At 48.9% G+C, this 17147-nt stretch overlaps 1 protein-coding gene across 7 annotated transcripts in view; it reads left to right on the forward strand.

The window, feature by feature from the left end:
• DNMT3B (DNA methyltransferase 3 beta) overlaps positions 1–11813 on the forward strand; it is a 42498-nt gene extending 30685 nt beyond the window's left edge. For 5 of the 7 annotated variants that reach the window (XM_047746388.1, XM_047746389.1, XM_047746383.1 and 2 more), the window contains 11 exons: positions 125–204; positions 503–615; positions 1039–1222; positions 1818–1902; positions 2883–3028; positions 3483–3573; positions 3869–4017; positions 4755–4840; positions 7671–7740; positions 8474–8592; positions 10185–11813. In XM_047746388.1, coding sequence (XP_047602344.1) covers positions 125–204; positions 503–615; positions 1039–1222; positions 1818–1902; positions 2883–3028; positions 3483–3573; positions 3869–4017; positions 4755–4840; positions 7671–7740; positions 8474–8592; positions 10185–10326 — 1265 coding nt within the window. In that variant the 3' untranslated portion in view covers positions 10327–11813. The remainder of the gene's footprint in view (positions 1–124; positions 205–502; positions 616–1038; positions 1223–1817; positions 1903–2882; positions 3029–3482; positions 3574–3868; positions 4018–4754; positions 4841–7670; positions 7741–8473; positions 8593–10184) is intronic. The other 2 variants (XM_047746387.1, XM_047746386.1) reach the window with 1 other exon arrangement.
• The last annotated feature ends 5334 nt before the right edge of the window (positions 11814–17147 follow it).

Consider the following 17147-nt stretch of genomic DNA (forward strand, 5'->3'; position numbering starts at 1 on the left):
ACAGAGCGTGAGGAACCCTTGTGATTTTGCTCGCTTGGAGTAACTGTTCGGAGTTAGACTCAAGGCTTCAGCCCTGGTATTGGGGCTGTAAGTGCTGCCAGCTGCATCCCTGTCTTTCCTGCAGATAGCTGTCTGTCCTGTGGTCGGAAAAACCCCGTGTCCTTCCATCCTCTGTTTGAGGGGGGGCTCTGCCAGACGTGCCGGGTAAGTGTAAGCCTGGCTCTGGGCTTTCCGGCCCCTTCCCTCAGCTCTGCTGTACTTTCCCAGGAAAAAGCACTTGTGTGTCGCCATAGGGAAGGCCCTAGTGAAGCTGTCCCCTCCCAAGGTCTGGCTGCTGCAGCAGTGAAGCTGTCCTGCACCCCAGCTGGTGGCCCTGGAAAGTGGCGCCAGAGCAACCCTGTGATCTGTTCTGCGGTCGCGTGCTAGGGTCTCAGCCAATGAACAAGTGGGGCCTGGAGGTCCTTGGCCCCCAGTCTCACAGGCGCTTCTCTCTGGCTGCCAGGACCGCTTCCTCGAGCTCTTCTACATGTACGATGACGACGGCTATCAGTCCTATTGCACGGTGTGCTGTGAGGGCCGAGAGCTGCTGTTGTGTAGCAACACGAGCTGCTGTCGGTGAGCAGGGCGGGGCTGGGCCTGCAGCCCCGAGGGATCCCTGACAAGATGGCTGGGTCCTGGCGAGGGGTCTGCAAGACCATGGTCTTTGTGTCCTTGACGTAGAACTGGGGTGCACAGCTGGGCTGAAGAGTGGTGGTCCCTGAGGGTAGGGAAGCCTTGCTGGAGGTGGGCCGACTTGTGGGGTGCACCAGGGAGCTTTTCTGTGCATCAGCCTGTGGGTTGTGGGTGCACGCATTGGTCCTCAAGGGACAGGTCAATGGAGCCTGATTCCCAACGCTGTGCCTTCCAGCCCATGGAGAAGAGCACAAGGGGCCCGAGAAGGTTCCAAGCTGCCTGTTGCCATCTTTAGGGGGACTGTGGGGAGCGGCAGGGGATCTGCCTGCTGACGGGGGTGTCCTCCTCCCTTGCTGGCGGGCGCAGGTGCTTCTGCGTGGAGTGCCTGGAGGTGCTGGTGGGCACAGGCACCGCGGAGGACGCCAAGCTGCAGGAGCCGTGGAGCTGCTTCATGTGCCTCCCGCAGCGCTGTCACGGTGTCCTGCGGCGCCGAAAGGACTGGAACGTGCGCCTGCAGGCCTTCTTCACCAGCGACCCGGGGCTTGAATACGTAAGCCATATGGAACCCCTGCACCACCCATCCCCAGAGCTTCAGGGGTCTGGAGCACTCCGCAAGTCTGTTGGCAAGAGTTAATGGGAAAGATCCCTTGTACAGACGAGCATCCGAGAGCCGCAGACCTGGTCCCCTGTCTAGCTGTCAGACTTCTCCGGTGTTCCTCCTCCCCTCCTTCACGCCCTCTCACTATATGGATGTTCCCGGGCCTGCTGAAGAAGTGATTACAGAACTAACCAAGCCTTAGTCTTAGCGGAGCTGAAGAGGGAAGGGGAGCCTGAGACATAACACTGAAATCATGGTGGGAGTGGATTTTCCTGGGCTCCTGCCTGCAGTTCTTGGAGGGAGGCTCCATGTCATTCCTGTGTAGGGAATCGTGTTTGTGTGTGTGCATCTGTATCAAAGTCGCAGTCTATGTCCACGTCTGAGGGAAGGTTGGCCGTTCAGGCCCAGAGCTCTGCAGGGGATCCCAGCTAGGAAGTTGCAGAGCCACAGGGTTTGTGACTCAGAGGAAGGTCAGCCCTGCCCTCCCAGAGGCTGAGTCTCACCCCCTCCACCGTGACTTCCATGACCTCCTTCTTTAACCTGGCAGGAAGCCCCCAAGTTATACCCTGCGATTCCCGCAGCCCGAAGGCGGCCCATTCGAGTCTTGTCCCTGTTTGATGGAATTGCAACAGGTGAGTTTGGAGTTTATGTAGGGACGCTCACCTGCTCCACGTGTCCTGTCCTCAGTGCCAAGACAGACCCCTGGGATGACCTGTTGAGAGAAAACCACGGGCTCCTTATTTCTCTCCTCAAACCTCTCTACCATTTCACCTATTGGGCCTCCTTTGGGCCTTTATAAGGGCAGGTATTTCTTAGCTGTGTTGGAATTATTTATTACATGCAGGTATCTTAGAAAATGATTTTCCTGTTCCATAAGGTTACATCTGTTGGAGCTGAATTGGGCAGGTCTTGATACCTCTTCTTTTGGTGCCCTCCCCTTTCCCTCACCTTGCCCAAGGCCCTAGGAAGCATGGCATGGCCAGCACGCACGCTGCCTCTGGGGGACTTGTCTGATCAAACTCATTGAATCCGAAAAGCTACCCTGTGATGTATCGTCAGGAATATCTCTATGCCCAGAGCACGGAGCGGTAGAAATGAGCTGTTCGCATCATTTGTACTTAATGTGTGTACTTTGGTGTCCAGAATCCTAAGTCATTGACAGCTTTTAATGACTCCCCTAGGTCATTACTTTGTGGTCCCCAACTCTTCTTGGGTCTTCAAGACTATCTGTATTGGTGCAGATCATGCCTAGTGGAACTGGGCCTTGGCTCTGCCACCAGGCCTTGAGGTTGTTTTCTAAACATGTTTTTGGTGCAGATTCCTGTCTGTGTGTCTGTGTTTGACTGTGCTAGGTGGTAGGTTCTGGGGCCCCGGCTATGTGCCTGTCCATTTCAGTAGGTCCTGCGGTGGGCTGTGCCACTTACCTACCTATTTTCTTCATGAAAGTCACCATCCAGGGAGCCTGGTGTAGCCAGCGTGCGGTCTCTGTGGCATCCGCGTGGGTTCCCTCGAGGACCATTGTGTCCTTGCTGGAGATGGTTTAGAATCACTGGAGGGAGGGTGCCTGGGGAGGACAACCCTGATGCACTTCCTGTCCCCCGACACCCTATAGGGTACTTGGTCCTCAAAGAACTGGGCATCAAAGTGGAGAAGTACGTCGCCTCTGAGGTGTGTGAAGAATCCATTGCTGTTGGAACTGTGAAGCATGAGGGGAACATCAAATACGTGAATGACGTCAGGAACATCACGAAGAGAAATGTGAGGGCAGCCTGCACCCCTGTTGGGCTCTGCCCTACCCACCCCTTCTTCCTCCTCCATGCTGTCAGCCTCACACATCCTCATGCCCACGTGGTCCCCTTCCCAGGGTCCAGGGCCCTGGTAGATGAGCAAACCAGGGATTGCATCGAGCTGTGCTGCCAAGACCCACAAGTTGGCAAAGTATTCAAAATGATTTAGATTTTTGGGAATCTGGGGCATTGGGTTGTCTTGGTCAAGAAGAGGATTTGGGGGACTTAACTGACGAAGTGAGATGCTAGGAGTGAGTTGTCTTTTTTTCTTTGCAGTAGGGTTCACACCAGACATGGATATTGAACCCATAACCCTGAGATTGAGAGTTGCGTACTCCACCATCTGAGCCAGCCACACACCCTAGAAAACCCTAGGGTTTTCTCATCCTCACCCCCCACTGAGAGCGACTTTTTTTCTCTCACAGATTGAAGAATGGGGCCCCTTTGACTTGGTGATTGGTGGAAGCCCATGCAATGATCTCTCCAATGTGAACCCTGCCAGGAAAGGCCTGTATGGTGAGCATTCCTAAGAGCCCCTCTGTCACCTGAGTGCTGAGAAGGACTGGTCTCAGGAGGAATTGTTGTCTGGCAACTTTATGTAAGTTGTATGTCCTCTCCTCAGAGATAGTATAGTAATGAATTACTGCCCTGCTGATGCCTGTGTCCTTAGTCCTTCCAGAGGAGTGCAGGTAGAAGGGGTCTATATGGTGTCGGCTGTAGTCAGGCAATCACTGGGAACCCACTGGTGTCTCTATGGACGGGTGGGCTGAGGAATTTGAACCTGCCTCTGCCATCTTCTTTTGTGGCTTAGAGGGCACAGGTCGCCTCTTCTTTGAGTTCTACCACCTGCTGAACTACACACGCCCCAAGGAGGGGGACGACCGGCCCTTCTTCTGGATGTTTGAGAATGTGGTAGCCATGAAGGTTGGCGACAAGAGGGACATCTCTCGTTTCCTGGAGGTGAGGGCACCTTTGGTCTGGGTTGTTGAGACAACAGGGAGGGAACACCCTGTTGGCATTGGGGATTAGTTGGGTGTTTCTGCTCTTGGGAGTAATCCTGGGTTCCTAGTAGAGGACACGGCAAAATCCAAAACTAATGGAGTCATGTGGGTGATTCTTTTTTAGTGCATGGAAAATATTTGATCTCTAACTTCAACCAGACCCCCTGAAGTCAGATGATGAAATCCTCTACTTTTGGGGACCTCAGGAGATTTGACTAAACTTTGTTTACTCCAGGGAGTTTTTTCTCATCCCTGTTCTGAGAACTGCTACTTTAGGGCTACAGTCGCTTCATTATGAAACGTTATCATCAAGCATTATAGTAAATGCTTTTTATACACTTCATTTTATTCAAAACTCTGCCGCCTACATTCTGTAGGAGAGGTTATAGAACTGGCCAGTTTCCTCACGGCTTTGTGAACCTGGCAAAATGGTGACAGAAGCTGTGTTTTATTAGTTCTGCATTCCTGCAGCCAGGAACCCCCAGCTTGGCAGATGCCAATTTTGAGCTGCCTTTCCTGCCAGAGTTCTTGATGGGGAATTGGTCTGTCTGCTGGCTGGCAGGAACCATGCTGCTTCTATAGCTGGGGTGGTGGTGGTAGGGGGCCTGTTACCTACCCAGGTCAGACCCCACTCCAGCTGGCTTCCACTTGAGTTCTGATATGGGCTCCCAGCGGCTGTCCCTCCTCTCTCTGCAGTGTAACCCAGTGATGATTGATGCCATCAAAGTGTCTGCTGCTCACAGGGCCCGCTACTTTTGGGGCAACCTGCCGGGAATGAACAGGTAACAAGGGGCTCAAGGTGGGACAGGTAACAGCCAAGTTAAGTATATAATGATGTGAGACCGAACTGTGAACTCGTGTGACTCAGAGACCCATTCAAGCCTTCTAGAAAGCATTGGCTCTGCTGAGAAATGCCCCCACCTAGGATTCAGACCAGTCCCCGGTGCCATGTTTGAAGCCTTTTTGGGAAGCGTGGCACCGACCTAGAAATCTGAGGCTGGGATTAGTCTCCTCTGACTTAGTCCCACTCTGCCTGTGGGACAGGTTCTTAAAAAGGGCCTGGTGCTGAAACAGCGTGGACAGAGTGCTGATGCTTCTGTATGCTACCTCTTCAGTTACTCTCCTGTTGGGAAACGCAAGTCCATGGTTAGACGATGTGAGCCCTGGTGGCGAGCCCCATGGCGACCAAACCAGTGGCAAAGCTGAGATAACCTGTCCCCTTGGATTTCCTTATCCAAGAGCTTTTCCCAACTTTATTAGTCTTTTCATGTTGAAAGCCACAGAGTAAGTGGCTTTGCTGAAGATTCATTATCTCCTCCATGTGGTTTCCAGGGGAACAACCTGCTAATTAAGATAGAAAATGTGATGGTAATATGACATCCAAGACTTGCAAATTGCAAGTTAAGCTTAAAAAAATTTTTTTTTCCTTTAGAAGAAAGTGCTGGAAGCATAATAACTTTCAGGCTATTTAGCAAAGTGTGAACAGAGGGGAGAAGTTGCTAGAATAGATAGTAGGATTTCTGTTGGGTATGTTGCATTTTTATTTGGCTAATTAGCCAGTGAAATGGAAAATGTTCATGTCGGATGAAGAGGGCTCTTCGCTCAGCAGTCGAGCTCTCCCACTGTGCCAGGCGTTGCTGTATGTGCTGCCAGCTTAGTGCTGAACACATTAGATGTCAGTCTTGGCTCTCATGGAGTTGACATGCTAATGGGGGATGAGCAGCAAAGACCGTACATTTCATGGTCCTGGCTGGAGGTGGGGGCATCAGAGGAATTGATGGGGAGGCTGCTTATTCTGGCAGGGCCTTTAAGGGAAGGAATGGAGCCATGCAGTTGATTGAGGGAAGAATGAACATCCATCCCAGCAGAAGGAATAGGGAAAGCGTCGATGGTGAACAGTGAATTGGAAGAGCAGCTCAGAGAATGGTGTCGCAGAGTGGCCCAGAGTGGCTGGGACAATAAGGCAGAGGCCTTGAGTATGGGCCAAATTGTGTGGCACTTGAGAGTTATTGCATGGGAACACATGAGTCATTTAAGTAGGTGAGAGATAGGGATGCCTGGGTGGCTCAGTTGGTTGGACGACTGCTTTCGGCTTAGGTCATGATCCCGGAGTCCCAGGATAGAGTCCCGCATCGGGCTCCCAGCTCCACGGGGAGTCTGCTTCTTCCTCTGACCTTCTCCTCACTCATGCTCTCTCTCACTGCCTCTCTTTCAAATAAATAAATAAGATCTTTTAACAAAAAAAAAGACCTAATCTTTAAAAAAAAAAAAAGTAGGTGAGAGATACATCTCAGGTTCGTCGTAATTGCTCATAGGAGGATAGACAACAGCAAGATGAGGGCAGCAGTGGGGGGACCAGTGAGGGTGGGTTTTCAGAGGAGGACCCCAGAAGGCACCATACATGCATTCATAGTCCGCACAATGCAAGTGTGGGTCCCTGGGGGCTTGGCAGCTCATGAATTCTGTGGAACTTAGCAGGAGGGATCAGATTGTAGGTAATGTCAGGGTAGGAGTAACAGGATTTGCTGATGTCTTGAATGTAGAGTATCTGATGAAAATCGTCTGCAGAGCCTCCAGAGCATTCTGCCTGAGTTACTAGTGGCTATAGCTGGGCCCTGCAGGCTCGAGGATGGGTGACCCAACCATCACTGGGTCACAGACCTAAATACGGCTGTCTGACCCAGTGCCTAGGTTGTGTAGATCTCAGTCCTACACTCAGCACACTTAGGGCTGTGCTCTGTCCCCCAGCTCCTTTGGGTTCATGGAAGAGTCAAGATTGGGGATAGGCAGGCATTTAGTCTGGAAGGTAAGGTCAGGAAAATCTGACAGAATCTAGGGAAATGGTTTGGGTGATTCAGTGGCCTCTCTTTTGGGCATCATTAGTTCTTAATCTGATTTCCCTTTGGCCTTGAAGTTCCTTACACAGGGGTTGCTGTGGTGTTCATCATCTCAATACATTCAGACTTTTTGCTGACTTCTCTGGAAAGCTTAACCATTCAAGTTCTAGCCCTTTGCCTTCTCAGGCATCTGTCTGCCTCTCTGCATTTGCAGGTTTCATTAATGAAAGTGATAAGGACTATTGTTACCATCAACCATCTCCTGTCCTTACCTGTACCTCTGGTCAGCCCTGAAACTGCCCAGAGGCTGCCTCACCAGCCATATGCCACCAGATCATGGATTTCATGTGCTCGTAGCAGCAGGTAGATTGCAAAGACCTAACCCAAGCTCCTGAGGCCCAGAGAGGCAGCCTGGCTTGGCTTGGGTCACTGAGTGAGCAGTGGGGCTAGACTGGTGGGGACTCCGGACTCCTAGTGTGCTTTCCTTCACCCTATTCTCTTGGCAAGAAGGCTCTGAGTAATACTAAAACTTGAGAAGGGGGAGCTTTTCCTCTTGGACATTGGGCTGCCCCCTCAAAGGACTAGTCTGTTCCTGGCCTTGGTACATAGTCTTGTGTTCTTGCCAGGCTCATTTCTTACCAGGTAATTATAACAAGGTCACTGCCAGAGCACATTTTGCGGTCTTCGTCCCTCACTCGTTCCCACCTTGGGAAGTGCTTAGCCGAGGCCTCTTTATAGTTGGTAGTAGAAAGTAATGGGTTTTGGATGTCCCCAGGCCCGTGATAGCATCAAAGAATGATAAACTCGAGCTACAGGACTGCTTGGAGTTCAATAGGACAGCAAAGGTAAGATGTGCTAACAAATGGTCTCTGGAAATGCACTTGGTGACCTCCAGGCGAGGACTTGACCTTGGTGTCCATTTTGTTCCTACCCCGCCTCCCCACAATTCCCTGGTGTTGGGCCTCTTTCCCCACTTAATTGTTTTGTCCCATCTTAAAGCAAAGGCACAGAGTAGGAGAGTTTCTTGATACACAAATAAGCACGACGAGAAAAGCTGACTAGCTTTCCAGTTGCAGATGCAGAACTTCATAGAGATACAGATAACTGCAACTCCTCTTCCCAGTAACAAATGAGTAATTTTACTTTTGCCACAAAAGTTGTGTACTATTATAATTATATGAAGACCTCCATAAACTTACGTTTATATCAGGCTAGGTTCCATTCATTCAAAATCCAGGGGCCATCCTCAAAATCTGGGTGGGTTTTTAACTTTTGCTTAATCCTGCCTGATGACTAACTGGCGTTTTCTTGGCCCCCATGTGATCTCATTTATGGTCACTTTTATCTGTTGTTCTCTGTGAGGCTGGTCCTTCCTGTTCATTAACTTCTTGGTGTTCGTGGGAAGCACAAAATGTTCTTGCTTCCAGCTCTCCTTTTCTCATCCCCTCTGTGAGCCTGCCTCCCTCTCTTCCCCCGCCTGCCCTCCCTCCTCCCATCTTCCCTAGGTGCTTATGAGCTTTGACTTGACCTAGACCCTCCAAACCCGTGCTCACTCCATGATGTCGTTTTGTTCTCCAGTTAAAGAAAGTACAGACAATAACCACCAAGTCGAACTCGATCAGACAGGGGAAAAACCAACTTTTCCCTGTTGTCATGAATGGCAAAGAAGATGTTTTGTGGTGCACTGAGCTAGAAAGGTGAGCAGGGCTGCACGTGAAGAGGGAAATCTCACAGGCAGAGAGAAAGGGGAAGAACTTGAAGTTAAGGCACACAGCATAAATGGGCAGGTGTTTGCCTTAATTCTGCATGGTCTCACTGACCTATGTTAGTGGGCCTGGGAGTAATACTTTTTCAGACTTAGTGCTGAGTTTCCTGGTAGAAATGGCAGAAGGGTGGTGGTGGTGAGCAGTCTGAAACATGAGGTCATTAGACCACACCATCTCTGTTTCTGCTGTGCTGCCCTGGCATTTTACGTGCCCTAGCCTGCTGGGCCTCCAGGGCATATGAGGAACCAGGTAAAGAAAACCCCACTGACTTGACCATTGGCCTTTTCTCAGGAGAGTCCCTCTGCCAGGTTGCTAGTCTAAAGCTGGTTCCTACTTAGCCAAAAAGTCTGTCGTCTTCTTCCATTTATTTGGCTAAGTTGGTAGTTTAATTGTTTAGCCTCAGAGAACCAGCTGTTGGATTTCAGTTCATTTTTCCTTCTGTTTTTCCTGTTTATTTTGTTCTTATTGTTAGAAATGAAAGGGCTATGAATACTCTGCTTTACATTTTTGGCTGCATCTCAAAGGATTTGATAGAGTACTTTCATTCCAGATACTTCAGTCCTGCAACTGGTTTTATATCTTTAACAACAGTTATCTTAGTCTGAAAATTAACTTCTGACTCATTGAAAGAAGCTGTTGGATAACCTTGCACATTCATCTTGTGGGTTATTCTGTATTTTGAGACCTAAGCCTTACATGCTAGGCTGGCCCTGTGATACTAGGTGGTTGCCTAATGGAGTGGGTGCCCACTTACAGGCACTGTATAGGCCCAAGGTGTTACATCTTTGGCATGTTTCTTAACACCCATTCAGCCATTGGACCATTTGTGTACTTTTTAGTATTAGATTGTAACCCTGGGAAAGACTGAGGTTTTCCCTCAGACTGGTGTATCTGAAGCCTCTTAACAGGCCTGGTAGAATCCCATAGAGGAAGCTCTTGGTATATTTGGTTGCCATCTGCCCTTAAGTCCAGTTTGGCCGTTGATCTAACAACTGGCTTTTAAGAGGGAAAGAAAATGCAGGACATTTCGGTGTTCTTAGGTTAATTATCTGAGCATCTGATGATCCATTTCTGCCAGTGTCCTTATTTCTCAAGGAAATTCCCTTTCCTCCTCTTGTGGTTTGAAGGCAGGTACATGTCTGTTTGCTTACTGTCTGGCTTCCTTGGCATTTATTCATTCACTCACTCAGTCACATGGGAAGGGTCCACTGAGCCCCAGCTATGTGTCAGGAGCACAGTGCTAGTGCTTGGGGATGCACGCAGCAGACATCCTCCTAGAGGAACTATGCCCTCTGTGAGGGCACCGTTATTCGTGTTCTGAAGAACCGGTTGATCTGACCTTGAAGGTCAACGAGAGATCATGGGAAGGCCTGGTTGGCCTGATGGAAAGTATGGGACACTGGGCAGAAAGAGCAGTGCCGTGCTGTTCATGTGAGACTCTCCCTGAGGCAGTAAGCATGCGGGAAGGGGCGCTTCTGACTCCCTGTCTTTTTATTCTGGTGCCCATCCCCCCCACCCACCAGGATCTTCGGCTTTCCTGTACACTACACGGATGTGTCCAACATGGGCCGTGGTGCCCGCCAGAAGCTGCTTGGGAGGTCCTGGAGTGTGCCAGTCATCCGACACCTCTTCGCCCCCCTGAAGGACTACTTTGCCTGTGAATAGCCCTCCCAGGCACCCTGAGCCCAGGAGCACTGGGGCTTGTGGGGTAGAGCCAGCACCCAGTAGGTACAGTCCACGCTCTACCCTTCCCCAGCTCAGCATTGTGGGGTCACGCCACACAACCTTGGCAGGAGCAGAGCCATGTGACCCCCTCCTGGCAGGGGGAACCCAAGGTGCTGCCACCTCCTTCTGCACAATTCAGATCCAGCCGCTAGGAGCGGCCAAACACGGTGCTCATTTTGTCTTCTCTGAAAACTTTTAAAACTTGAAGTAGGTAGTAAGATGGCTTTTTTTCCCTCCTGGGTTTACTGCTCAGAGAAACAATGGCTAAAGTACCAAAACCACAGTGCCGACAGCTCTCCAATACTCAGGTTAATGCTGAAAAATCACCCGAGACAGTTACTGGTAAGGCTTTGATATATTTTTTTTTTTTTAAATAAGCCATCTGTGGCTCCTTATTTCCAGGAGCACGCAGTGGTAGACATGTAGCTGAGGGACATTTTAAGGGCCCTGGGTGTGTTTTTTCTCTAGGGCTAGCAGAAGAGGAAAGGATGCCTGTCTGTCTTGAATTTTACCCAGCACATTCCCTTGGCCTCAGTGTAAAGGGCTGGGACCTGCTGTTAGGGTCCATGTAGAGTATTTTCCATAATGATGATGATGTCAGCAGGGATGATCTCATCATCACATTCAGGGCTATTTCCCCTCCCACCCCCCCACAATAAACCCAAGGGGACAGCCACCCTTCACTAAATCCCCTCCAGGTGACTGCAATAGAACCCTCCAGGTTGCTCAGGAAGGGGTGGGCTGGGTTATCTGCTGCTGTGTACCATGCAGACAGGTATGGCTTTGCTCCTCTACGTCTGTCTGCCCCGTGTGAAGGGAGCAAAGGAGGAGGCTTAGGGAAGGCATCCCCTCCACCCCCAGAATGCACCCTCCAGACTACTCTGCAGGCACAGGTCCCCATATGAGAAGTAGGATGCCCCGAAATGTCAGCCTTTTCCTAAACTGAGCAGCAGTGACAGCTGGGGCATAAGCACATTCCCCGCCCTTTCCCCTCATCTCAGAGATTGCAGGGGGAAAACTGCAATAAAAAAGCTCGATCTTCCCTCCACAGATTTTAAAGTTCTTTTGTATCCCATGAGAAGTTTTTAGTGGGGGACGGGAGGTCGGGCAAGCTGCATTTCAGAAATGCTGTCGTAATGGTTTTTAACAACTTTTACTCTTCTTACTGGTGCTATTTTGTAGAATCAGGAACAACATTGACAGGTTTTGTGGGAATTTTTTATACACTTTTTTTTTTTAAAAAAATCACAGACTTATATTTTTATGTTTTTAACATTTTCATAAATTTTTTTTTGTAACTGGAGCCACATAACAAGTATGGGGGAAAATTGTGCCTTGTTTCAACAGTTTTGCTAATTTTTAGGCTGAAAGATGACAGATGCCTAGAGTTTACCTTATGTTGAATTAAAATCAGTATTTCTCTAACAGTCTGGTGTCCCTTCTTTCCAGGTCAGATGGGTGGGATGTTGGGGAGGGCCTGGTGAAGTGGAAAGGTGGGAGTTCAAGTTGGTCATTGGTTCATGCAGCAAGCACAGTGCAGGAAATACCGGTGTGATCCCGTGGAGTGGTCTAGAACACTGGTCCCCAAACTCCAGTGTACCAGCTTCCTCTGTGAGGCTCATTAAAGTGGAGGTTTCTGGACCCCAACTTGAGTTTCTGATTGATTCATTGTCTCGTGTAAAACCCAAGAATTCTGTGCTGCTGGGCTAGTGAATCAGTTTCTAAACCTTGGTTCTCAAAACAGGGACTGGAGCTTTTGAGTTCATGTAAGGGCTTAAGGTTTGGGACAACTACCTGACAACGCTCTTTGGGAGCCAATCCAGATGGTTGATGACTCAAGAGTCCCAGGGCTGTTTTCCCCAGTTCTTCATTTCCCCAGTTCTCCCCTTGCATCTGGTTGCCTTGCTCCCAAGTTGTCCTGTCTCTGTCCAGTAAGTGGACTGGCTGGGGTGGGCCCCATAATTCCAGCCTAGCTGCTTGTGGCCACAGCTCTTTGGAGTGTGTACACATTGCTCTGCAGTTTACGTGGTCGAGTTAACCTTGTGTCCCAATCCCCCCAACCCATCCTGCCATAGTCCCATCACTAGACCTAGCTTTGGGTCAGGGACCAGGAGCCAGTAACGATCCCCATGCCTCTCCACTCATTTTGGTCAGCTGGTGTGTGCAGAGGGAAAATTGTGGGGGAAAGAAAGCCCATGCAATGGATCAATTGGATGTGGCAACTTTATGAGCCTCTCAGTCGCTTCAAATGGAAGAAAGGCTCTCGTCCTGGCCACTGCCACGGCTCTAGTTATGTGGCTTACTAAGGTAAATGTAAATGAGAGGTGGATGAGAAGTGTTGCGTGTGAGTCACCATGGTGAGACCTTCGGCAATTAGCAAGTGGCTTGGCAGTTCTCTGAGGTGTTGGGGCCCCAGGGGCCTCTGCTGCCCTATTAAGCCACCTTGTATACAGTGCTGCGCAGAATACCAGCACAGGATGAGACAGAATAAACAGCCCCGGCCGCGAAACCCCAAGGGCGCAGGTGGACTGCCCCTGCAGGTGAGGGGCTCTTGGGTTGGCCCAGTCTGTCTAGACAGACTGCCTGTGGCAGGCTGGGGGCGGGCTTTGGAGGGGCAGCTGTCCGTGTAAGATGGGGGTTCTGTTTGCATCTGCATGATCCCAGGCACAATGGCAGGGGGAGGACGAGAAGAACGTTCTGATTTTGGGGTTGGAGTTAGACCTTGTGTCAGTCATGTGTAGCCCCTTTCTGAAGCAGTCTTCAGTTGCCTGGGGCTCTAGCCAGGAAGATTGCATCTCTAACAGGTAAGCACCATAAATCCTACTTTCTCCCTAGGGCTACTGTGAAGGTTCAAGGGCATGATGTGTGCATGCAGTAAGCCCTTACAGGTCCTGGATGGCATTGTGATAACAAAAGCCAGTATTAGTCAATACAGTGTTAATGCCCGTGTGTTGGTAGTGGTGGTGACATCCAATAATTATTTGTGTTTAATAAACTCTTAAAAAGGAAGGGCAGGGCAGTAACCTCCCAGGTGTTTCCCAGTAGCTGGGCTGATGAGTCTAACTGTAGTGACAATAGTATTTGGTGTGTTCCTCACTGCCTGCCCCCAACATCATGTTGTCTTCTGGTCCTTGTTAGGGAGAGCAGATGGGGGTGATTTTGGCATCTGCCACCCCAAAGACCTGCTGAAGGGATCTTGCAGGGACTGGTTCACAGCTGTTTGGTGGTGGGGGGAGTGCCCCCTAGACAAGGTCTCTTACCTAACCTCGTTCCCTGGGGTTTTCCAGCCAACTGCTTCTTGAATGATAACTGTTCAATCCCTGCACCTGGTTCTTGATGACTGCAGTGTGACCAGGTGTCTACCCTGTCTTCGCACACTCCTGACTTGTGTGACCTTGGGGTTGCTCCGTGTACTCTGAGTGCCTCAGTTTGACAAAGTGTGAAACGGGTGATGATCACCTTGCAGGGTTGATTGTGGATCGAATGATCAAGGCATGTGAGGCATGTGGGAGAGTGCTTGTGGGTAGGAAGCATTGGGTAAAGGGCAGCTGCTTTGTTACTGTTGGAGAAGCTTCCTAGCAACCCCGAAAGTGAGGCCCTGATTGCTCTGATTACCCGGAAGAGAGCTAAGACTCATAGAGGTCCCATAACTGACCCAAGGCCGCACAACCAGAGGTGAAGGAGTTGGGAGTCTGTTCTGTGAAGCCCCAGTAGCCTGCTATTTCTTGGTCCCACCTGCACCTGTTTATTTTTGGGGTGTCTGTGTGTGTGTGTTGTGTTTGTTGTTTTGTTGGAGCTTGAAATTATCTGCTGTGCTTGGCAGCCCAGAGTACAATTTGCCCACCTTCCTTGCTTCTTTCTCTGATTACCTTCTTCCAGCCTACCTCCTCTAACCCTTTCTTCCCTCCTTTCTGCTTTTGCTCCTCTCTTCCTTCTTTCTGTTTAACTGTACTGATTCCTTTAAATTTTTGTGTAAAATTTCAGATACACAGAAAAGTTGCAAGAACAGTACAAAGAATTCCGAAATACCTATCACCCAGATTCCTCAAATGCTATTTTGCCACATGTGTTTTGTCATCCTCGCTCTACATTGTTTTTGTCTGAATCATTCAAGAGTAAGTTGCAGAGATGATATCTCTTTACCCTTAAATCCTTCAGTGTGTATTTCCTAAAAAAACCAGAACATTTTCTTACATAATCACAATACATTTTTCAGTATCCGGAAATGAACAGTCACTTACTTCCTTACCAATCTATGGGCCTTATTTAGATTTTGCCAGTTGCTGCAAAACTCTGGTCTGGTATCCATTCCAGAACCACACACTGCACTTGTTATTTTTTATTTTTAAAACTTAGCTGTGAAACGTACAAACAGAGCTGTGCATAGATCTTGGTATTTCAGACCTTATAACCACCTGTGCTCTGTGAGCTTGGGTTCATCCTGCGGTCTCAGCATTGCAGAAAGGAAACGGAGGCTGGCGTAACTGGAGCTGGTGGTTGCTTACTCTGAGTCTTTGCCCATGCTATGCTCTGCCTGGAACAACCTCCTCGCCAGACTAGTCCTCCAGTTCTTGCCTCTTCCAGGAAGCCTTCTTTGCCTCTAGGCAGGATTAGGAGCCATTCCCTAATCTGAGTCCCCCTTCTGTGTGCATATATAGAGAATCTAAGTACAAGACACTCTGTATTAGAATTTATTTTTGTAGTTCTCTTCCCCTTGAGCTTGTGAGGTCCCTAAGTCACTTGAGACCTCCCAATACCATTTTTTCATTCAGTAAACTTGTCATGCATTTGGAAAACCTAGGCCTGGAAGTCCTAGTTTTTTTGTTTTTGGAGAGGGGATTCACAATTTCTACTTGTGATAATGATAATCACGTCCATGTTAACACAGTTGGTTAAAAGACACTATTGAAGTCCCCATAGCTCTTTGTCTTTCTGGATAGATACTCTTTTTCTTATCACTGTCTGGCCTTTTGCAGTCAAGGCTGAATCTGACCCAGATAACCTTGACTACCCCCCCTCCTGAGGGAGGAAAGTAGACTCTAAGCAGGTCACATGCCCCTTTCCCATCTCTTTGGGAGCAGATCCTGGGAGGGAAATGAGTTTTATTTTGGAGGTGGTTGCTCAGAATACTTTGGTCATGCCCTGGGTTCCCAGAATCGGGTCCAAACTCTAGCCTGCGGCTTGAGGCCCATATTGACTTGTCTCATCCTCCACATTAATGCCCTCTGCCAACCAAAGTCACCTTTAGGTAATGCTGACAACTAATTGAAGTTAATGAAATACTAACATTAATCAGAAGAGACTCAGGAACCACTGACATTTACTGAGCATCTACAGTGCGCTAGAAGTAATCTAAGACCATTACACACATCTCATGTGATTCTCTTAGCAGGGTCAGGATTTGAACCCAGACCTGCTGGCTTTGTTACTTATGAAATTCACTTAGCCTGCTGGAAACTTCATGTCCTTGTGCATAAAATGGAGGTAATTCGCGTTGCTCCACAGCACTTGTGAATGTTTTTACTCAATTACCCATGCTTCCTGTCAGTACCCTATGATGCCAACATTACCATTATTGCTATAATCATTAGGCTACTGGGCTCTTTACCGTATCCTCTGGTTTGCCCTTTCCTACTCCAAATCTTTGACAGCAAATCTTTTTTTTTTTTTTTAAGATTTTATTTATTTGTCAGCACAACCGGGGGACAGTGGCAGGCAGAGGGAGAAGCATGCTCTCCGCTGAGCAAGGAGTCCCATGCAAACTCGATCTCAGTACCCTAGGAGCATGACCTGAGCCAAAGGCAGACGGTTAACTGACTGAGTCACCCAGGTGTCCCTCCTACTTCAAATCTTTTGCTAGGTTAACATTTCATCTTTTATTTATTTATTTATTTATTTTTAAAGATTTTATTTATTTATTTGACAGAGAGAGATCACAAGTAGACAGAGAGGCAGGCAGAGAGAGAGAGGGAGGGAAGCAGGCTCCCCGCCGAGCAGAGAGCCCGATGCGGGACTCAATCCCAGGACCCTGAGATCATGACCTGAGCCGAAGGCAGCAGCTTAACCCACTGAGCCACTCAGGCGCCCCAACATTTCATCTTTTAGAGCAAGTATCCCCTCTGGGGGCCTTCCCAAACTGCTTGGGTAAGGTCAGGGTCCTTGTGATGTACTCTTGGAGTGCTGCATTTGGGGGAGACACTGGTAGTTCTGGTGGTTAAAAAATTGAAATGCCTCCAGACCACTCGATAAACAGCTCTTGCCCCAGCTCCCTGCAGACTTTGGCGACTAATTGGTAAGACTTGACCCAGAAGGAGGCTTCCAGGACCCTACTTCATTCAGTGTTATGTGCTGTCACCTTTGCCACACATAGCTCCTGACTAGCACCAAGTCTGGTTTGTGATTAAACAGTGATTTGAGCCATTGGTCTTGTCCTCTGCCTCCCCTGCCAAATAGGAAACTTTTATTTTTAATTAATATTATTACTATCTTAAAGAATTTTTTCTTTCTTTAATTTTCATGAATAAATGATATCTAGACAAAAACCCAGCTCAAAACAATCGGTCATCTTCTGTGATACTGTCAATTGACCTCTCTAAGCCTCAGCTTCCTTTTCTGTAAAGTAGGTTTCATTCATTCTTTCAACAAGTCAGGCACTGGGACACTGGACTTAGAAGATCCTCGCTTCTGTGGAACTTAAGGAAAGGCAGACAGTAAAGGCATAAATGAACAAATAAGATTTCACAAGTACTGAGAGGAAAATA

Source organism: Lutra lutra, chromosome 9 (genome assembly GCF_902655055.1).
Source record: "Lutra lutra chromosome 9, mLutLut1.2, whole genome shotgun sequence".
In the NCBI taxonomy this organism is placed as follows: domain Eukaryota; kingdom Metazoa; phylum Chordata; class Mammalia; order Carnivora; family Mustelidae; genus Lutra; species Lutra lutra.